The sequence below is a fragment of the Pistacia vera genome, unplaced genomic scaffold (genome assembly GCF_008641045.1).
Source record: "Pistacia vera cultivar Batoury unplaced genomic scaffold, PisVer_v2 Contig323, whole genome shotgun sequence".
NCBI lineage: Eukaryota > Viridiplantae > Streptophyta > Magnoliopsida > Sapindales > Anacardiaceae > Pistacia > Pistacia vera.
The window spans coordinates 1,245,547-1,269,004 of NW_022196139.1; the positions used below are offsets into that span (position 1 = coordinate 1,245,547).

At 34.5% G+C, this 23,458-nt stretch overlaps 2 protein-coding genes and 1 long non-coding RNA gene across 3 annotated transcripts; all 3 read left to right on the top strand.

The window, feature by feature from the left end:
* The first annotated feature begins 4,224 nt into the window (after positions 1-4,224).
* Positions 4,225-7,049, top strand: LOC116137364. The gene is made up of 2 exons (XM_031423046.1): positions 4,225-4,290; positions 6,564-7,049. The coding sequence occupies exons 1-2, from the start codon at positions 4,225-4,227 to the stop codon at positions 7,047-7,049; spliced, it is 552 nt and encodes a 183-aa protein (XP_031278906.1).
* A 12,971-nt stretch (positions 7,050-20,020) lies between these two features.
* LOC116137365 (F-box protein SKIP23-like) lies at positions 20,021-21,644 on the top strand (the record flags this gene model as incomplete). The annotated part of the gene is made up of 2 exons (XM_031423047.1): positions 20,021-20,952; positions 21,593-21,644. Coding segments are annotated over exons 1-2 (951 nt in total), but the record flags the coding sequence as incomplete, so codon positions are not given.
* A 4-nt stretch (positions 21,645-21,648) lies between these two features.
* LOC116137315 lies at positions 21,649-22,975 on the top strand. The gene is made up of 2 exons (XR_004129171.1): positions 21,649-21,885; positions 22,703-22,975. It is a non-coding gene; the product is annotated as an uncharacterized LOC116137315 (long non-coding RNA).
* Positions 22,976-23,458: the final 483 nt, after the last annotated feature.

Below are 23,458 nucleotides of genomic sequence, written 5' to 3' on the forward strand. Positions count from 1 at the left end.
GTAGATTTGGTTGTAATATCAATTGGAGAGTAGAGCTTTGTTCTGTATGGAGAAAGCAACTTCTTTCTTGCAGCTCAAGTGTGTGAGTGTAAACAAATTTGTGTTCAAACAGAAGCTCTCAGAGTCTGATTTTGTGGTTTGCTTTTCTTAGTTTGATTATTTCTATGTATCTTATTGTCTTCAGATTTGTTTGATGAATGGAAGACTCTTTGGTTAGATTTTACAAGCATAGGAATTGCTGAAATTAAAATAATGGCCTAAGATAACATAAAGAGCTGCTATTTATAAATTTGAATTTTGTTTTCAAAGTCCATGTGCTACAGTTTGAACTTTAACAAGATCCTTAAGCATGAGATTCAAGAGTTTATATGAATATTTGAATTCTTTTAGGGTATGTTCGGTCAATTTGTTGTGATTTTGAGGCCCTCATGACAGCAAGATATGATTTGTCGATACACTTTTGCACGATTTGAAAAAAGAGTAAACGGTTTGCCTTGATGATATTTTTCCACCCAAAAAGTTTTAAAATACCATTCTCCCCCCAAGTTTATATTATATTAATACTCAAAGCCAATTTTGGCATTTTCCAACAACAAAAATCATCTTTTTCACTATCATTTGAACATTTGATATTTTCTATATAAAATCTCTTTCACTTTGACATCTGATTTCTTATCGATTGCTGGTCATCGTAAATTTAGGGTTTACTATTCTTAGCTTATTTTTTGCTGATTCTAACAGCGAATATTCAATCGGTCATCACCATTCAATCTAGTGGCGGATCAAATTTTTTTTTTTTAATATTAATATGTATAATTTATATATTTTGGTCCACCCTAACAAAAATATTAATGGATAAAAATAGTAATGTATAATAAATTTTTATTTTGACACATCCTAAAAGAAATTTTTGGATCCGCTACTGATTCAATCCACTCTATAAAACTTCACTTACCTTGACTTTTAATAACTTGACGAATATCAGTTGGTAAAGTGAAGTATATTTTAGGTTTTAACGGAATATAAATTTTGGGTGAGAAATTAGTATTTTAAAACTTTTTGGATGAAAAATGCCATTAAGACAAACTTTGGGTGAGAAAAAGTCGTTTACTCTTGAACAAAATATACCCTGTATTCACTTGGGGCCGCGTATTTTTCTTTAAGAATGCTAGCGACAATCACGATCGGACGACATTCGCCTTCTCCTCATGTGAAGTTTAAAAAAGAAGATACATATTGAATTCATTTTTGCACCCGTGACAGTAGCGGTGCTCTTTTATTTTCTTTATGTTGGCACTGTTGCTACTATTTTTCTAAGCCTCTGGGTTCGGCTACTTAAAACATTAGGTTCAGAATCGGGATTGATGTATCATGAAACACGGTTTGTTAAACAGTGAAGTATGAAATTACATCTTTAGCCTTACATATTAGGAATTCGCTTCATTTTGAAATTTAAATCCAAATATAAGCCAAAAACTTATGTCATATCATGAAGCCAGGAACTTACAGGAGGAGGGGTGAAATTAAAAACAATTTAAAATTATATTGGGTAATTGAAAAAATATTTGATACTGTAAAGGTTTTCTAGATTAAAACCATTAATTTATTTCAAAATTTGAGAGAAAATATTAACTATCATTGTGTTTTAATTGGTTTTATCATTGATCGTTATAAAAGTTAATTAACTCTACAATAACATAATTATTTCATTTAATTGTTTACTAAAATATAATTTAAATATTTCAATACACTTTATTTAAAAAAAAAAAAATGTTTCAACGTATATTTTGTACGTTTTTATGACACAATTAAAACAACCTTATATAGCAATGTATTGATAAGATAAATGCTCAACTATGGACCTTTTATGTCTTTAAGCTAAAAGGTCAAGGATATATTTGTACTTACACATAGAGCAAACTTACAACCAGATCTGCTTTTAATCTGAACACAGCCCTACATCTCACAAAACATCTTTCTCCTTCTTCTTCTTCTTGTTAAGGGATAGGGTCTCAATTGTAGCAATGGACAGGACTGGACCCTGTTTGCCCAGTACTGTGGAACCCTTCCACACCCTTTGTAAATGGGAAGCTACTTATTTAGTTCACAGTGTTCTTATGAAAGTTGCTTTTGATTATGCTAGAATTGTATTGAGTCGCTCTCAGCTTTTCCAATTCCGCTTTCTCAGTTTTTGATCGGAAATGTAAATGCTTCTGGTTTTTTAACTATGCTGTTTTAAGCTATTATTGAAGTTTTCTATGCGGACCTTTTGTATTTAGATTTGGATTTTCTTTTTTCCAAAGTTTTTATAATCTTGCTTGTGTTGAAGACAGTATCGGTTTATTTTTGTTCTATTTCTTATCATAGCTACTTTTTACCATATGTGCAGGATTGTTCTTTGTGGGTTAAATAACAAAGAATGCACAGCTGTAATTCATTGAACATTGGAGGCTGTTGAAACCAATCACTGGAAGACTAGAAAAGTAGTTTTTCACAGAACTCCAAAGATAGATGATTTTGTGGTTTTTTTTAACCCCTATAAGGTTGGTGAAGAGAAAAACGAGAGGGGATATTGGATTGAAGAAGACGTGGATGAGATATTTTTGAGTGAATTATGAATGTTCTCGGAAGATGATCTTGGAGAAGAATGAAGTGAAAATATTAAGTAACCTATGAATGTTCTAGAGGCTGGATAAGCATGAAGAATAGAGTTGACAAACATAAAGTTGTCAGTTGGTTCTGATACGAGAATGGGGTGAATTATCAAGCATATATGCAACTTCAAATAGAATGTAACAACTAGAAAGGGGAAGAAACATTTACATCTAGGGAAGAGCCAAGCTGGTAGAGGCCTGAAGATCCCAGATTAGTCAGAAATGCCGGGTGCAAATCAAAAAGGAACTTCCTTTCGCTGTATTAAATGTTAGATGGATGTATAATACACTTAGACTCAGGTCGCTTATACTAGCCCAGAGCAATCCAATTCTGTTTTCATCCTTACTCGTTAATCATAATCAACTTTAAGGTCTATTATGCTAAATAGAAACAATTTTGTTTACATCCAACAAACTCTTTGGCTGAAAAAAATACGTTGATTTCTCCATAGAGAACAAAGCTCTATCCTCCAATCCATACTTCAACTAAATCTGCTCCTACTTTTTTATTCATCAAGCTTGAAAATATTAAAACGAACACAACGAAAGTATTAAAAAAACCATTACAAAATATTGCTCAATCATCCACCCCATTTTTCACTAGAACAACATCCATAATTGCTCAAAATATTTCCACTCCATTCTTCACTCAAAAACCCAGTCTCTTAACGTTCATATTACTAGAAATACTTCATCCACTCCGGTTTTCGCTCAACATTCACAATTGCTCAAAAATATTTCATCCACTCCATTTTTCTCTCAACATTCATAATTGCTGAAAAATATTTCATCCACTATTTCCTCCCTTGCAAACCCACTCTTGCTTTTTCTCTTCATCAAGCTTGTAGACATACATAATAACTCTGTCCGGGCGCTCTATGGTCAAATAAAAAACCATTAATGGATGTATGATACGGCCCACGTTTCCTCACCCAATCAGCCCATGAACCCGCAATCACCTACTCTTCTCCATCATGGCAACGTGCAGAAGTTTAGTGGCAAGAGAAGAGGAAGACCACCTGCACACTTGAAGGATTACGGTCCTAAATAATAAGGCAACTAGTCTACATGATGGTAGTGGCTATTTACTTGTATTTGAATATTTAAATACCGGGTATCTCATTGTAATTTCATTGAAAAGTAATTTTAGCTTAACTTTATTTTTCCAATCGCCCAACTCTTACCTTCTCGGAGGCCTTTCTCTACTCGAATTAGAGAGCCAACACATTACCCCACCAATGTATCCCTAGTTTATAAGGTTGGATAAAAAAATTGTTATAGTCTTCCATTAATCGATTTCCATAACCGCCAAACTTCAACAAATCACGGTTGTGTATACAGCTCAACCCAGCACAATGGTAATGGAAAAAAAAAGTCTTAATACAAGAGGCCCTGTATATGGAACTTCAATTATAACTTAAAACAATAACTATATAGGAATTAGAAACACTTACATTTCACGTATAAAGGTGAGGAGGTAGAATTGGAAAAGCTGAGAGCGACTTATTTTTATCATATCATAATCATAATCAAAATCCATATGAGCTAAATAACCACAATCCCATATGCAATGCCTCTGGAAGCCTTCTGCAGCACTGGACCAGCAGGGTCTGGTCCGGTACATGGGTCTGGTCCGGTACATGGCTACAACTGAGAGAGAAGTTGAACCCTAACCCTAAACAAGAAGAAGAACAAATATATCTCGGGATGAGTTCAGAACTTCAGATTAAAAGCTGGCCTGCAATATGTTTGCTAAGGAGGAAATGTCATTAACATTCTTTACATTTTTTTTAAATACATAAATGTCCTAAAGGAGAGAATGTAATGCAAGATGTATAAATAATTAAATATACATTCTCTCCTTTAGGACATTTATGTATTTTAAAAAAATGTAAAGAATGTTAATATATATATATGTGTGTGTGTGTGTGTGTGTGTGTGTAAAAGCAGATGGTGAGGTTTTAAAGGAAATTGTTGTACAGAAACAGCAAATGCAGTTGTTAATTTTGTCATTTCGAATGTAACCATATTGATGCTTAAAAATCTATTAGAATTTACAACTTTTTATCCTGGAATACATATTTTGGAATGACCAATGTTGAAAGAGTTGTGGTCATAAATTGTGAACAAATTTCTTCAAAATATCTAAACTTCCAAGAAAATAATGAGGGTGAATTTCATGTTTCAAAGTCAAAATCCCTCTTCTTAGGCGATAAGATACGAGTCTTTTGTTTATTTCTTTATTGAAAAAGACAAAACATTTTTTATATATATTAAAAAAATTCATAACCTAATTATATGATTTTTAACGCCTCTCATTTTCTTTGAAACGAAAATTTAGGGAAAAAAGAAAAGAATTAATGGTTGCATGGATTTGGACAGTTTTGTTATGGGAATTTAGTGAATAAAACTAATTAAAGCAGTAGGTTTAAAAAATTAGATCATCCAATATAATTCTACTGATTATCAATAAAAAATTATTTTTACCAGAAATCTATCTAATAGAATAACAATTTATTACCAATATATTATCTTATTATTGAAAACATTGTCAAGAATAACAATTTCAGATATCAGCACATGAATCATGGGTTACTTACTTGATCAATCATCCAATGATTTGCTCAAGTCACGACATATATTTTGTATTCTTTCTAAATTACCTTGTATCTTCCTTTTTATGTAAAGTTTGTACTCATGTATATATTTGTCTAAAACTGATCAATGAAAAGCAGAGCTTTCACTATCTTCTTCTGAAATTTTGTTTTTGTATATATTTCCTAATTATTTGGGATAATCAGTGTTTTAAAACCTAGTTCGGCCTGGTCGGTTGAACTTATTCAATCGGGACCCAAGGCCTTCATTGGGTAGGGTTAGCAATTTTCCTATTCATCGAAAACCTTAGAAATTGGGACAGTGATCGACGAACAATTAAAGTTTAGGATGTTGAGGCTTTTGAAGAGGAATGGTTGGTCAGTGGAATGGTGGCGATGGAGGTGATTTTCGGTGAGTGAATCAACTAGAAATAAAATAAAAAAAACTCCTGGCAATTGGCAAGGAAAACGGGGGTGAGGTGAGATAGGTTTTGGTCAAGAGGCTGAGGGAAGTATTTTCATGGTGATGGAGAGGGTTGTCAAAGTCGGCGATGGTGAGATCTGGTCGAAATCGAACCAATTTCGTCCAGATCTTGGGTAGATTTTTTAGAAATGGCTCAAGGAATAATTGGGATTCCATTTGGTATGTTGCTGCTGCCAACCAGTTGATCGTCGATTTGGGGTGTGTTTGCTAAATTTCAAACTTATAGGGACTAAACGAGTTTTTAGGGGCATATTTGCTAAATTTGAAATTTCAAACTTATAGGGACTTAACTATAATTTTTAGGAGTATATTTGCTAAATTTTAAACTTTTAGACACCCAATTGGACCGGTCGGTCAAACCGAGAACCGCCAACTTTGTCGGGTTTCACCTTGGGTGGGTTATAAAAATATTGGGGATAATTTGTTTTGTAATGACAACTTTTACATCAATTTGTTTATGTTAGAACTTTGAACAAGAACATTGAGATAATGAGTTTGAAGAGAAACAGTTTCAAATATCAACATGTGTTTATGGTTGGCGCAGCAGGCACTCACGTTCATTTTAGTGGCAGAGAGAAACGTACATCAGTGTTATTTGCTTTGCTTGCATATTTTAATACATATTCAATAAGAGAAACGGGCCATCCATGTTATCTATATAAGGCCATATTGGTACTTCCTTGACCAACTCACCGACACATCTTTTCTTTCTTTCATTCAATATTCAAAGTCATGGCTCTCACTCGCATCTTCTTCACAACCTCTTTGCTTCTCTTCTCATTGCTTATCCTTACCTCTGCTGGTGATTATGGTTATGGTACCAACCCTTAGGGCGACAAAACAAAGTCTCATGGTTACAATTCTCAATCATTCCTTTATAAGGAGCATAAAAGTTACAATATCAAGCCAAAAGGTAACGATTATGGTTTCAAACCACATGTTCAAAAGTTAAAACCTGAGGATAAGGGTTACAGATCTAAGACAGAAGGTAATGGCTATGGCTCCAAGCCATATGTTGAGAAGTCCAAGTCTGAGGGTGATAGTTATGGTTCGAAACCATATATTGAGAAGTCAAAGCCTGAGAAAAAGGGTTATTCCAAGCAAGAAGGAAATGGTTATGGCTTCAACTCATACGTTAAAAAGTCGAAGCCTAAGGGTAATGGTTATGGTTCGAAACCAGAAGATTATGTTTATGGCTCCAAAGCATACTTTGAGAAGTCAAAGCCCAGGGATAAAAGTTACTATTCAAAGCCAAAAGGTAGCAACTATGATTTTAAACCTGAAGGTTATAGTTATGGTTGTAAGTTATGGTTGTAAAGTGGATTTTCACAAATAAAAAACAGTAGAATATTACAAAGATGACTTAAAAAAAGATCACAATGAAGGCTCTTACTCTAAGCCATCAAGTATTGATTCTGGTAGAAAGTCAACTCAAACTGGTTACTAAATTTATTCATTATTCACAAATGTTGTATGTTTTATGTTTCGAGTTGTTTTTTAATGTCTCAAAACTTGTTCTTTGATTTGTAATAAGAGAAAAGTTATCACGAAGTGTGTAAAGAAGATGCCATTGCACCATTATGTATTCAACAACTCATATGAGATGAGGATTAATCAAGGCTTCATTTGAAGTATTTTGTTTTAATTAGATATAATTTTTTAATTTCTTTTGAATTAGGTATTACATTAAATTGAGAAAATGTATAGTCTATAGTATCATATCAATAACAACACAAGCTAAGGCATGTATTTTATATAAATATTCAATTTAACAAGCACAAGGTAATGTTGATTATAAATGGTATTATAATTTAGGGTCATTTGTTTCAAAATTAACAATTTTTTTTTTTTTTTTAAACTACTAATGAAAGAAACTCATGTAACTAAACTTAGCATTAGTTGTGTTTTTTTGGGTAAACTTGATAATTGCCTCTCAATTATTCGAACACAAGATCCTTAGGTATAGTTAATCCCAATAACTAAAAGGCTTACTATCCGACCACAAGATTAGGATACACCACATTGAATTTAAGAAATTGTAACAATTCTTTTATATTTTTTATTATATCATTATTCAATCAATGCTTATAAAATATCAAAATGAAGAGTATTCTTGTTTTTAGACAGAAAAATCATCTAAATTAACAGATGATGTAAACATTTATTCAATTTAAGGGGGTAAATGCTAGTATTTTAAAATAAAGGACCTACATAGTTGATCAAAACTTCAGGGTGGGTATAGTCTTTCTCTCTAATTAGGGGTGAGTACAGGTAGTAGGTAGAACCGGAACTTGTAGGTAGAATCGGAACCTACTCCAAATCGACACTATACGGTTAGGTTCTAGTTCTATTTTATTGGAACCGACACTGTACAGTTCCGGTTCCAATTCCTACAGGTTTCAGAACCAGAACCGGAATCTGGGAAAAGAACCTGAAGCGGGTACCTTGCTTGGAACTTGTTTGTGTTTTAGTTTTGATTGAGAAATTTTATGTGAATTGTTATGCATTGATTGAATTCAAGTGTTGCCTAGAGATTAGAAGATTTATAAGTCACATTGGACACAAATGAATGAGTAATCAAAAATTGAAAACTACTAAATATGAGTTTTCTTAATTTGTTAGGGGTGTATTTATAAAGTTTTAAGATATTTTTATCATTTTTTAAAATAATATGGAGTAATTATTTTTTATAGGGTACTCAGGTAAGGAACCAGAACCTGTATTTTAAGTTCCGGTTTCTTGAATTTAAGAACCAGAACCAATAGATTTTGGTTTCGATTCCTTTTTTTGGAAACCTGCATTGTATGATTTTGATTCTGATTCTCCTAAAAAATACAGAATATCCGAAACCGCTTACCCCTATCTCTAATACTCAAATATTGTTTACCCAAGTATATTAAATATAATCACGTGACTAAACAATTTGATACACGTGTCACCAACTTGGCACTCTAGAAATTTTCTCCTCCCTGTTAATGATATTTTCTTAAACAGTCACACTGCCGCTGGGACCAGGACAAACCAGATGAATCCCATTATCTTTAACTCAGTGACTCAGTTGACACCACGCACAGAAAAGAAACATTTACCTTTTCCTATTTCCCCTTTCTTCTTCCTCCGTCCACTGTTTTCACTCCTCTGAGTGTTTTTAGCGTTTCAGTTTCGTTCCCATATCACCATCCATGGCCGCCACCTGTGCAACCCCCGACTGGTGCAGTCTCCCAGACTCTGTCCTCTTCAACGCTGCACAGCGCCTCCAAACCCAAACCGAACTCAGCCGTTTCCGCGCCGTCTGCAGCTCATTCCGCTTCGCCGTCCCTCTCCCCTCTGCGAAACTCGCCCCCGTTCATTATTACTACGACCCCGGAATCTCCGACCCTCCTTTGCACCTCGTCATCGCCGAATCCACTGTCTATGCCCTGCTGCCCCTTTCCCACGAGGCCACTCCGTGGATAGTCAAAGTTGAAAAATCAAGAAACGGAAAAACCCGAGTTCAGGACCCCTACTCTCGCCGCCATTTTGAAGAATACGTTCTTGAAATGTTGCCTGAGTCAGTGAACTTGCTGGAATATCGTGTGCAGGAAGTTGGTAAAGGATATAGAATTGATTGGGTTCCGGATGAACATCCGAGACAGTTTAGTGGGTGGAAGTATATTTTGTGCCGTCTCTACGGATGATGATGAGTTAGCGGTTTTGGTGTTTCTGAAATTGGGGTTGATGGTTTGGAGGAGCTGTGATAAGAAATGGGTAGACTTGGGTTTTGGCGATGTTAATATTCAGGATATTGTTTATTATAAGAAGAAGTTTCACGTAGTGATGTCAAGTGGTCATATTTTAACTGTTGATCCGAAGTCTCTGGAGGTTAATGAAACTTTGATTCCATTGGTGACTCGTTATACTTACAAAAGCTTTGTAAATACATCCAGTGAATTGTATTTGATTGAAAATCGCAGTAGTAATGATAACAAACTTGGAAATAAAAGAAATATCTCTCCGGCGAAGGCTGAAAAAGTGGTTTTGAATTCTGTTTTTTACGTGTTTAAGCTTGACGAAGAGGAGGAAGAGTGGATTGAAGTGAAGGATTTGGAGGATAGAGCATTGTTTCTGTTTGATGGAGGTAGCCTATTTGTTTCGGCCAAAGATTTTTCGGGAATCAAACCGAATGTGTTTACATGGGTGAAACTGGTTTCTTCGGGGTTACATATGATTTTCCCGGAATGTATACTTCGATTTTCGACTTCAATGATGGTAGTAATGAGTGGCTTGCATCATTCCCGGAATCTTCTGAGATATTTTGGCCTCCACCAGCTTGGCTCTTCCCTGAATGTAAGTTTTTCTTTCGAAATTGGATATTTTATAGCACTTGCTGTGTTGCAGCCGCATGCATAGACTTGTGTTTATGGTGTTTTTCCCTGATTCTGTTTGCATGCAATATTGAATTCTGATTTGTTTTACTAGATTGATGACTCTTTAACAAGATTATGTAAGCATTGAAAATGCCTATTTAGAATGACATTAAAATTGTATACTATATAGTGGTATCCGCAGGAGTTGCTCATGTTTATGTTTTGTTTCATGATTCTGATAGCAATGCCATACTATTATTGTAATATTTGTGTGTTGATTTTTTTTTTTTTTTAAATTAAATTTTGATTTGTGTGATTAGATTGAGAACTCTTTAACCAGATTATGTAAGCTTTGGAAATGAGTGATTTAAAAAGACATGGTATAAGAGTATGTACATTTTTCGATGTTCAAGTGCTTTTAGGGATTTTATTTTTCATTGTTGGTTTTAAATTAATATGGATTTGCTTTGCTATGTTCCTTATTGTCTCCTTTTGCTGCATAATATGCCTTCACGATGCTCGTGTTTTTTCATTCGAGCTTTAGCTGGTTGTCATGCGTGTGAAACTCTTCTTGGATATGGTTCATCTGGGTTGTGCTAGATGGTTAAATTACTCTTTGGTGGATCGTCGAGCATGATATTCAAGAGTTATGGATGGTTGAATGCTTTTGGCAGTTTCTCTGTTTACTGCAGTTTCAGATAGTAAATTCTGCGGAATGTTTCCAAAACTCTGTAATCTCTCTTCTCTCAGCCATGATTCTTTGTACTAGGGTATTCTGTTTTTCGATTTCAATCCTCGATATTTTCTCTATTTTTGTAGGTGGGAAAACAAATATTCATCTGCAAACTAAGTTCCTTTTTATCTTTTCCTTTGCTGTCATGAGTATAACTTTTTTCCTTTTTTTTTTTTTAATTGTTCTTGTGATTTAATGGAACTTTCTTATAGCTGGTTGATTAATTTGTGCCTTGTGGCAGATTCTCAAGTTCCTGTGGCTTCAATATGTTCAGTCTTTTGTGTTTGCGGCGGCATTGATCTATTTGGAATTTTTCTTTCATTTCATAATATCCAGTAATATTTTTGTTTCCGTGATGGGTTTACTGATTGGTCGCTGGATTCTTACTTCATTAATCCTTACGAAATTGAAGCTTTTTCATCATCGTTTACATAACAATAATTCACATACGAAGCATCATTTTGTTCTGAGTTTGCTGTGACCTACTTGCTAATGGACAGATTTGTTCTCTTTCACCTTAAAATTCTGCACTACGTTGCCGAGTTACGTTCACCATATTTTTTTGTTCTCTTAAATTGACAAATGACTGCTTTCAAACTTTATTATTACATGATAGGTACTTGAAGAGCTTTTCTGGATCACGTGAAGGCTTCTACATCTTATTGAAGAAGTTTCTGGGATCAACTGCTTCAAGAGTGTTTCATCATCGATGTGAAGACTTGATTAACATATTCAAGAATTTCATACAATTTACCAGTTTAATTTATTAGTGGGCATATTTATGACTATATGCATTATGGATTCTAATGTTATGGAAACAAGACTTAAGCTTGATCATTTAATTCTCCTTTATTATGCATTCATATTTGCCAGATTTCTGCATGCATATCAACTTGATTTCCTACAATTTTTAAGATTCTAACAGTGTCAAAGGACGATAAAAAAGGTCAGGTAAAGCTCAGTTCAAGAGAGAATCCCTATTCCTTAGCATTATGTTATTAAATCTCTTTAACTTGGAAGTTAAAATTTCTATAAAAAATACAATTTGGTCTCCACCTTCGTTAATTTTGCGAAAATGATGAACAAAGATGGAGAGACAATGGAAAGAAACTGAGAAAAATAGAGAAGATTGATGGGCTTTTGAAAAAAGAAATGGGCACTGGGCAGTGGGCTTTTTGATGGGGAGATTTGAGAGATGCAATGCAATATGATGTGGAGTGGATTATGCAATCAGTGATGCAATTGCAATGACATTGACAATTACTTTGATTTAAAAATTTTCCTAAGAAAATTCTCTTGAAAGCGAAGGGGGGTGAGAGAGAGAGAGAGAGAAAGAGAGACGTGTGAAGGAAGAGAAAAGTTAATTTATTTCTACTAACTTGTGGGAAAAAGCCATAATACCCATGGTTAAGCTTAAATTTTAGTATTTAGGGTAGATACTGTAGCTTATTCTTCATATTTGCATAATTGTCATGAGTTTGATTATTAGTAAAAGATGAGGGACTGTTTAGGAATTTTGTTAAAAATATATAATTTTAGAAATATTAAACCTTTTGTAAAATTAGTAAAAGAAACCCTAAGAAGGTGTTCACATAATTTTCAAAAGGACAATGCCTAGGACCTACTATTAGGTTGGAGGATACGATGATTGAATCCAAACATAGAAAACCTAGCTGGTTTTTCTCATATTTCATTTTTGTGTCAAATGCTTTTCTTAGTAGATGTTAATTTTTTGAGGGTCAATTCTAACCCAATAAATAAAATTATTGAATTAACTTTCAATACATAATTTAAAGGATAGTCAATCTCCTTAGCCTCTAGTGGCCATATCTTAGTTAGACTAGACACTCTAGCTAATCTTGAATAGCTCGTGTGAATGAATGTTTAGTATTTTGTGCATACGTCTTGACAGAATGCTAATTGGTTCATGAGTTTTTTAATAATTAGTATTTATGCATACGCCTTGACAAATGCGCTTTTATTCATGATTTCAAGTGCTCTTGTGTTTAATGAGTTTTTAATCATTAGGCTAGACTATACACCATAACTAGTCTCGTGTTAAAGATACTAAGTTAATCCCGAACGCTTTACGGTAATACCTTAATTATGTGAGTACGAATCCTAGAAATTGGATTGTGATAACAATAGTTTGATAGTGGACATAAAATTGGATTATTATGGTGAAATTGGATACCTAGGTTGTAGTTCATTGGTTCTTAAATTAGCCGTCGCGTCTCAGTTCAAAAATTTTAACCCAATTCCCTTTCGAAACTTGCGCGTTGAGAGCCATCGAACGGGCTTTCTTGTCATAGTCAAGAGAGAATCTTGATTCCTTAGTAGAGTAATATTACATCTATAACTTCTTCTCACAATCTTAACGTAACAACTCGCAATTGGTCAACCAAAATTTATAAGTGGGTTTCATTGTGAGCTAACTAATTGTGAACTGGGACATCGGGATTATGAGAAGAAATAGTATTTTTGTTATTTAGTATTATGTTGTTAAATCTCTTTTAACTTGGAAGTTGAAATTTCGATAAAATTACAATATCGTCTCTACTTTGGTTAATTTTGCAAAGATGGAGAGAAAATGGAAAGAAATTGAGAAGAGTAGAGAAGAGGTGTAAAGGGTAATGTTGGGCTTTGGCGGGAGTGAGTGTTTGGAACGAGTAAGTAATTGTTGGGCTTTTGAAAGATAAATGGGCGCTGGGCAGTGGGCTTTTTGATGGGAGATGTGAGTAGGGGTGGAAAAAAAGACTGAAAATCGAACCGAATAAAAAATGGGACCAAAAACTGAATCGAAAATTCGATTTTTCTAAAATCTGGTTTGGTTTAAAAAATTTATAAACTGATTAATCAGTTTGATTTCGATTTACAAGTTTTTTAAAACCGAACTCTAAAACCGGTTTCAAAAAATAAATAAATAAAAACTTTACAAATTATTATAATTAAACTTCAGCGGTTCAGCCCACCGCCGCTTTTCTCTTTCATATATCTTTTCCATCATTTTAAATCTTCTCCTGCACTTTTCTCTTTCATCTTTGTCCGTCACTTTTCTCTTTCATTCTCCTTTTTCATCATCATCTTCTCCTTCACTTTTCTCCATTTCTTCTTTTCACTTTTCACCTTTTTTTCATCTTCTTCTCCATCTCTTCTCCTTCAGTTTTATGATATTATCTTTCTTTTCCATCTTATCTCATCTTCTCTTCCTTTTCTTCTCTTCCATTTTTCTCTTTCTCTTTCGTCTTTTTCTCCAATATTCAAGTTTATTTGATTTGTGAAGATGTAAGAAATTTCGTCGTCGCTCAGCTGTAGTCGCCATTGTCGCAGTCGCCGTAATCGTTTGTTGCCGATGGGTTTTAGATCTGGGTTTTCAGATCTGTGTTGTCACGTTTTCAGATCTGGGTTTTGACATTGAAGATTTTGGTTTTAATTTGAATATGTACTGATGGTGATGGCTAGGTTTTGACATTGAAGCATCAACACATTTTGTATGTCAAATTTTGTGTAGCCTCCAATTCTGTTTTTTACGTGTTTAAGCTTGACGAAGAGGAGGAAGAGTGGATTGAAGTGAAGGATTTGGAGGATAGAGCATTGTTTCTGTTTGATGGAGGTAGCCTATTTGTTTCGGCCAAAGATTTTTTGGGAATCAAACCGAATTGTGTTCACATGGGTGAAACTGGTTTCTTCGGGGTTACATATGATTTTCGCGGAATGTATACTTCAATTTTGGACTTCAATGATGGTAGTAATGAGTGGCTTGCATCATTCCCGGAATCTTCTGAGATATTTTGGCCTCCACCAACTTGGCTCTTTCCTGAATGTAAGTTTTTCTTTCGAAATTGGATATTTTATAGCACTTGCTGTGTTGCAGCTGCATGCATAGACTTGTGTTTATGGTTTTTTTTCCCTGATTCTGATTGCATGCAATATTGAATTCTGATTTGTTTTACTAGATTGATGACTCTTTAGCAAGATTATGTAAGCATTGAAAATGCCTATTTAGAATGACATTAAAATTGTATATTGTATAGTGGTATCCACAGGAGTTGCTCATGTTTATGGTTTGTTTCATGATTCTGATAGCAATGCCATACTATTATTGTAATATTTGTGTGTTGATTTTTTTTTTTTTTAAATTAAATTTTGATTTGTGTGACTAGATTGAGAACTCTTTAACCAGATTATGTAAGCTTTGGAAATGAGTGATTTAAAAAGACATGGTATAAGAGTATGTAAATTTTTCGATGTTCATTCGAGCTTTAGCTGGTTGTCATGCGTGTGAAACTCTTCTTGGATATGGTTCATCTGGGTTGTGCTAGATAGTTAAATTACTCATTGCTGGATCGTCGGGCATGATATTCAAGAGTTATGGATAGTTGAATGCTTTTGGCAGTTTCTCTGTTTACTGCAGTTTCAGATAGTAAATTCTGGGGAATGTTTCCAAAACTCTGTAATCTCTCTTCTCTCAGCCATGATTCTTTGTACTAGGGTATTCTGTTTTTTTATTTCAATCTTCGATATTTTCTCTATTTTTGTAGCTGGGAAATCAAATATTCATCTGCAAACTAAGTTTCCTTTTTATCTTTTCCTTTGCTGTCATGAGTATAACTTTTTCCCTTTTTTTTTGTCCCCTTGTTCTTGTGATTTAATGGAACTTTCTTATAGCTGGTTAATTAATTTGTGCCTTGTGGCAGATTCTCAAGTTCCTGTGGCTTCAATATGTTCAGTCTTTTGTGTTTGTGGCGGCATTGATCTATTTGGAATTTTTCTCTCATTTCGTAATATCGAGTAATATTTTTGTTTCCGTGATGGGTTTACTGATTGATCGCTGGATTCTTACTTCATTAATCCTTACGAAATTGAAGCTTTTTCATCATCGTTTACATAACAATAATTCACATACGAAGCATCATTTTGTTCTGAGTTTGCTGTGACCTACTTGCTAATGGACAGATCCATTCTCTTTCGCCTACGTTGCCGAGTTACGTTCACCATAATTTTTTGTTCTCTTAAATTGACAAATTATTGCTTTCAAACTTTATTATTACATGATAGGTACTTGAAGAGCTTTTCTGCATCATGTGGAGGCTTCTACATCTTATTGAAGAAGTTTCTGGGGTCAACTGCTTCAAGAGTGTTTCATCATGATGTGAAGACTTGATTAACATCTTATTCAAGAATTTCATACAATTTACCAGTTTAATTTATTAGCGGGCATATATATGACTATATGCATTATGGATTTTAATGTTGTGGAAACAAGACTTAAGCTTGATCATTTAATTCTCCTTTATTATGCATTCATATTTTGCAGATTTCTGCATGTATATCAACTTGATTTCCTACAATTTTTAAGATCCTAACATTGTCAAGGGACGATAAAAAAGGTCAGGTAAAGCTCAGTTCAAGAGAGATCCCGATTCCTTAGTATTATGTTATTAAATCTCTTTAACTTGGAAGTTAAATTTTCTATAAAAAATACAATTTGGTCTTCACCTTTGTTAATTTTGCGAAGGTGATGAACAAACATGGAGAGACAATGGAAAGAAACTGAGAAAAACAGAGAAGATTGATGGGCTGTTGAAAGAGAAATGGGCACGGGGCAGTGGGCCTTTTGATGGGGAGATTTGAGAGATGCAATGTATATGATAAGGGGTGGATTATGTAATCAGTGATGCAATTACAATGACATTGACAATTGCTTTGATTTATAAATTTTCCTAAGAGAATTCTCCTGAAAGCGAAGAGGGTTCAGAGAGAGAGAGAAAGAGAGACGTGTGCAGGACGAGAAAAGTTTAATTTATTTCTACAAACTTGTTGGAAAAGACCATAATACCCATGGTTAAACTTAAATTTTAGTATTTAGGGTAGTTACTGTAACTTATTTGTCATATTTGCATAATTGTCATGAGTTTGATTACGAGTAAAAGCTGAGGGACTGTTTAGGAATTTTTTAAAGAATATATAATTTTATATAATTTTAGAAATATTAAACTTTTTGTACAATTAGTAAAAGAAACCCTAAGAAGGTGTTCATAATTTTAAGAAGGACAATGCCTAGGACCTACTATTAGGTTGGAGGATACGATAATTGAATCCAAAAATAAAAAACCTAGGTGGTTTTTCTCATATTTCATTTTTGTGTCAAATGTTTTTCTCAGTAGGTGCTTATTTTTTTAGGGTCAATTCTAACCCAATAAATAAAATTATCGAATTAACTTTTAATATATAATTTAAAGGACAGTCAATCACCTTAGCCTCTAGTGGCCATATCTTGGTTAGCCTATACACTATAGCTAATCTTGAATAACTTGTGTGAATGAATGATGAGTATTTTGTGCATACGCCCTTCCAGAATGCTAATTGGTTCATGATTTTTTAAATGATTAGTAATTGTGCATATGTCCTGACAGATACGCCTTTATTCATGATTTCAAGTGCTCTTGTGGTTAATGGGTTTTTAATTATTAGGCCAGACTATACGCCCTAACTAGTCTCGTGTTAAAGATACTATGTTAATCCCGAACGCCTTATAGTAATACCTTAATTATGTGAGTGCAAACCCTAGAAATTGGATTGTGATAATAATAGTTTGATAGTTTGCATAAAACTAGATTATTATGGTAAAATTGGATACCTATGTTGTAGTTCATTAGTTCTTAAATTAGTTTTTATTGGTGTTATTTTGGCTCAATCAGTAGTAGTTAATTTTCATTTCTTTTTTTTTTTTTTTTTAATACACTTGGTTTTAATCACTAGTTCTTTAATTTGCTTGAATTTATTTGTTTTAATTAAAATATAGCTTATTAGGATTAATTGAGTGCTTACAAATCTCTTTGAGATCGACCCTTGCATGTGCACACTATATTACAGTTGTGATTCGTATACTTGCAAGGATTTAGTTCATCAATATTTCATTCAAGAACTTTAAACTTGTCATTTCATTATTGTTTTGGAAGATTGTTGGTGTTGGAAATGAAAGATTGTGTTGAATTATGGGCGAGTTTTGCCTTTAGAGTTGCAGCTTCTTTCTAGTTCACGAGCGGCCATCGAGCTCAAGCAGGCTCGAGTCGTTTAAGCGAGCTCGAGTGCACCTTAATACTCATGAGCTTCAGCTCAAGCACTAATATTCAAGCTCGACCAAGTTCGGCTCAAACTCGAGATCGTCACTGTTCATCATGAACCATGCTTGAGTACCGAGATACTGGGCTCGTATACATCCCGACCCATTATCTTCTATCTATACCTTCGACGATAATATAAAAATGGCTAAAAAAATTTGCAATTTCTTAGAAAATACAAAAATTGCTTTAACAGAAGTAGTAAAAACCTTTAATATAAAAAGTCAATGTCAAATGATGATAATAAGGTAAGCTAAAGCTTAGTTCAAGAGAGATTTTTTTTTTCTTTGACTAAGGTGTCTAGGTCAGTTTACGCATTTTACAAAAAAGATAACTCTTCCTGAGGCCCCTATCGATATCTCTGAACTCCTTAACATTGCCATTAGCTGCCACGTCTTGGTTCAAAAATTTTAACCCAATTCCCTTTCAAAACTTGTGTGTTGGGAGCCATCTAACGAGCTTTCTTGTCATAGTCAAAAGAGAATCCTGATTCCTTAGTAGAGTAATGTTACACCTATAACTTCTTCTCACAATTTTAACGTGACAACTCATAATTGGTCAACCACAATTTATAAGTAGGTCTCATTACAAGCTAACCAATTGTGAACTGCGACATTGGGGTTGTGAAAGAAAAGTTTCTGAAAAGAGATAGTATTTTTGTTTCTTAGTATGTTATTAAATCTCTTTTAACTTGGAAGTTGAAATTTCTATAAAAATTACAATATCGTCTCTACTTTGGTTAATTTTGCAAAGGTGATGAACAAAGATGGAGAGAAAATGGAAAGAAATTGAGAAGAATAGAGAAGAGGTGCAAAGGGTAATGTTGGGCTTTGGGGGGAGTGAGTGTTCGGAACGAGTAAGTAATTGTTGAGCTTTTGAAAGATAAATGGGCGCTGGGCAGTGGGCTTTTTGATAGGAGATCTGAGAGATGCAATGGATATGAAGTGGATTATGTAATCAGTGATGCAATTGGAGTTGCAATGACAATTACTTTTATTTATAATTTTTTCTGAGAAAATTCCCCTGAAAGCGAAGGGGGGTCAGCGAGAGCGAGAGATGTGTGAAGAAAGACATAAATTAATTTATTTCTACTGACTTGTGGAAAAGACCGTAATACCATGGTTGAGTTTAAATTTTAGTATTTAGGGGTAGTTACTGTAGCTTATTCTTCATATTTGCATAATTGTCATGAGTTTTATTATTATTAAAAGACGAGGGATTGTTTAGGAATTGCATTATTTAAATTTTTTTTTTTTTTTTTTTTTTAGAAACATTAAACTGCTTGTAAAATTAGTAAAAGAAACCCTAAGAAGTTGTTCACATCATTTTCAAAAGGACAATGCCTAAGGACCAACTATCAGGTAGGAGGATATGATGATTGAATCCAAACATAGAAAACCTAGCCGGTTTTTCTCGTATTTTATTTTTGTGTCAAATACTTTTCTTAGAAGATGTTAATTCTCTGACGGTCAACTCTAATCCAATAAATAAAATTATTTAATTAACTTTCAATATGTAATTTAAAGGACGATCATTCGTCTTAGCTTCTAGTGGTCATATCTTGGTTAGACGTTTTGACCTCTGATGACCAAATTTGATTCATGACCATTGATAGATTGTAATCAAATATAGTCTTATGAGATCGAATTGTGTTAGTTTCAAGGTTGTCAATCATCATGTCCTCGTTGTCATTTAGTTTTCCATACAATCACCCCACTCTAAACATGCACCATCGCCAAACGAACAAAACTACGCTCTTATCCCTTAAACCGTTCTTTCAAACTTTACTCGATGACAATTGAAGGAGGCATTTAATACATTAATGAAATGTGAGGGGAGGTGGGGGAATTTTAGAATAAGTTTGGGTTTAATTTTAATTCCCCAAACTTCAGGGAAGGTCTTTGAGTGTCGCCCATTTCCACACTATTGAGCTTGTTTAATAAAATGGAGTTTGTTCAAATTTGGGCAGCGCATTTTCGTTATACTTTTTCCTTTCTTCTTCGTGTCCTTTTCTTAGACTGTCTCCTTTCGTATTCCTTATCCCTTCTTTCATACCCTTTCCGTCGACTTTCTTTTCTTCTTCCTTATCCTTTCTTCCTCCTTCAATTCCCAGCTGCCATGGACAACAGTTTCCGTGACTGGTCCAGTCTTCCAGAACACCTCCTTGCCACAATTGCAGAACGCCTCCCCACTCGAATCGACATCCTTCGCTTCCGCGCCGTCTGCAACTCATTTCGAGCCTCCCTCCCCCCTCCTCCGCCAAAACTATACTCAGATATTCACTATTACCACAAGTCTCCCACCTCCAACTCTCCCCTACACTTTGTCATCGCCGAGTCCACCGTTTACGCGATCGAACCCGTATCAAAAATCTCCGATCCTCATCACAGCCCAAGAACATGGTTAGTCAAAGTTGAAGAGTCACCTTCAGGAACCGTCAAGCTCTTGGATCCCTTCTCCACATCGCAAGTTAAGAACATTTCCGGTAAGTTACCCGAGTCTCTTAACATATCGGATCATCGCGTTAAGGAAATAAGTAAAGGGTACAGACTTGAATTAGCTAAAGACCAACAAAGGGAGCTCAGCAGATCGGAGCGAACCTACACCGGCAAAGTAGTTGTTTCTACTGATGAAGATGGTGATGATGAATTCACGATCATGGTGTTAATTCAGGGGAAAGTTATTGTTTGGAAAAGAAGAGATAAAAAATGGGTTGATATCGATATCGATTATGATCGTTTTCATTTCATTTACGATATAATCTATCATAAAAGAAGATTCTATGTTTTGAGCTACAAAGATCGTACTCTATGTGTGGATCCGAAGTCTTTGAACGTTTCCGAACCTGTGGCTCCATTACGGATTTCGCTAAGCAGGTCAGCCTCCTCCTTCCACTTGGTAAAGTCATCTCCGAATTTGTTTTTGATCCGGAAGAACTATTTAGACTTCCCTGGAAATTACGACAGTCACTTTTGGGGTAAATCCGGCGACAGAAGTTGCCGGCTTGGTTTGAATATGTTATGCCAAGAAAATATGAAGGGCTGACGTAAGGTCCAGTCAGCCTGCAAGTGTCAGACCATGGGGACCCCTGCGGGCAGTCATGAGATGGCCACGTCAGACAATGACAGAGACGGCATGCTTCTACCAAGATAGTGGGTGTGCGTCAGTCCTACCAAAAGCTGTGATGATTCCACGTGCCCAATCCCTGCTCTAAATCGCGCAAATCACTCTGGAAGTTGGGCAATGTGACATAAAGAAGGATTTACACGGATAATCTCACCAACTCACAGATTCAGCATTCATAACCTTAATCCATCCCACTATAAATTCTTAATCCATCCCACTATAAATTGAGGGTTCCTCTCTCATTTAGGGGATTCCTGCATTTTGACTCTCTAAAAAATCTCTCTCTCTCTCTCTCTCTCTCTCTCTTGTATTATCATTTGTAAGTCAGTCTGTTAATGCGACCTGACCCCTATCATTAATACAAACATCAGTGGACGTAGGATTTGCTACCTTAGCATCCGAACCACTTTAAAAGCTCCCTTTATTGTATTTACTACCATTTTCCTTTACATTCACATGTGTCTTCTGGGCCAACTCAGCATCTCACATGTGCTTTTCGTTGGTGTCAAAATTCACGCATTAACAGAATATTTTTAAGCTTGATGAGGAGAAGGATGGGTGGACTGCGGTGAAGCATGGATTCCATGATAGAGCCTTGTTCATGTTGAAGGAATGTAACTTTTTTCTTTCAGCTCAAGAGTTCTCCGGATGTAAACGGAATCGTGTTTATTTACCTGATAGAGGTCATCCAAATGTTGATTGTGATTACCCTGGAAGTAATGCTCTGATTTTTAACCTGGAAAATCGGTGTACTGATAAACTCTCAGCTTTACCTGGATATTCCGAAATTTTCTGGCCTCCACCAACTTGGCTCTTCTCTAAGGGTGAGATTTCTTTTCAATACTCGAATAAATAGAATGCTGATTAATTCTGTAAATTGAGGACTTTAAACAACATAGAAAAGAATATAAAAACTCTTTTATGCGTAAATTTAAATTTTATTTCAATACTCAGGTTCTTACATGGTTTTTATTTGTCTTTTTAGTTTGTATAGATTCACTTTGCTCTGTTCCAGCTTGTATCTTGTGCTGCATAATTCCTTCATTCATGCTACCAAATTTTTCAGAATTTGAGCTTTAAGCTGCAAAAAATGTATCAGAATCTTCTTGGATATGGTTCATTTTGGTTGTGTTAAGTTGTAAAAAACTCTTATTTAGGATCTGAAGCTTGAGATTCAAGTGTTATATATATCTGATTTATTTTTTTGTACCTCTTGTTGTAGATTCTGAAGTTTTTGTGGCTTCAATATGTTGAGCTGTGTCTCTTTTCATTTTCTTTTTTGAATTCTAGTAACATTTTGGTCACTTTGACGTGTTTACTAATTGATGTCTGGATATTTTGAAGCTACTAATTCTTACTAAAAGGAAGCCTTTTCATCATCTTTTATATGTAATTGTTAGATACGAAGCTTCAAGTATCATACCACCCCTCTGCCCCTCAAACCCAGAATACTCGTTGATATTATTGAACTAACATTGTCACAGCCATAAGATTGATTGGAATCATTGGTTATGTTGTTTTTTGGAATGGAATTTCTGTATTAGCGATGACATTTTTGTTGTGGGATAGATTCAATTTGCCTGATTTGGCTTAAAATTTACTTTAAATTTGAGGAATGACTGGTCAACTTGATTGTTACAGGTTAGCTGCTTGAAGAGCCTTGTTTGCAGATGCTTATTGGAGATGCTAACCATGTCAAGAAGCATTCAATTCCTTCCAAAGAAAGTTGTCAGTAATCTGACTTGGTTATAGATTTGTGAGTAATAGAATATTCTTTACAACAACTAGAATATTCATAATCAGCCTTGTTTATTATAATTTATTTGTTAGTTTAAAGAAATCTGACAGTGTTATGTCTTGTACGACATATTTGTAGGCTTTGTGAGATCGTAATAATTGTGTTTTTCTTGTTTTTGCTTTGCTTACTTAGGGCTTGAGGTTGTAATATTAATTTTTTGTTGTGTTAATTTTAGTGTTTTGAAATGGTTTCGTATTGTGTTGTATTCGTGTAATGTCAAATAAAGCTAAATTCAACCTGTTAGCATATTGAGTCTAAGTATGAAAACTCAAACTCAAACATTATTTTAACGTGTAGTACTCAAACTCGACCCATTGAGCCTTCACCCTTTTAAAAAAAAAATATATATATATATTTTTCTAAGTAAACAAATAAAGCATAATATGATTGAATTCCTACAAATAATTTAGTACTAGATTATTAAACTTTATACATAAACACATTCCCGTTTTTAACAAGTACAGTGCTTGAGATAAAAGGAAATGTGGGATAATCTTTCCTATAGGGACTTATCTTACTAATGCCCGTAATCATCACTTTCCCTTTTGTTCTTGATCGATCACTTCATTAGAGGCTAGAATCATTCAAATCATAGAAAA

What these genes read in the sequence shown, in the direction of transcription:
- LOC116137364 (XM_031423046.1), top strand. Translation starts at nt 4,225, where the DNA reads ATGCCTCTGGAAGCCTTCTGCAGCACTGGACCAGCAGGGTCTGGTCCG. An exon ending in CGGTACATGGGTCTGGTCCG is followed by an intron (nt 4,291 to 6,563) that starts GTACATGGCTAC and finishes ACCAACCCTTAG; the next exon opens with GGCGACAAAACAAAGTCTCA.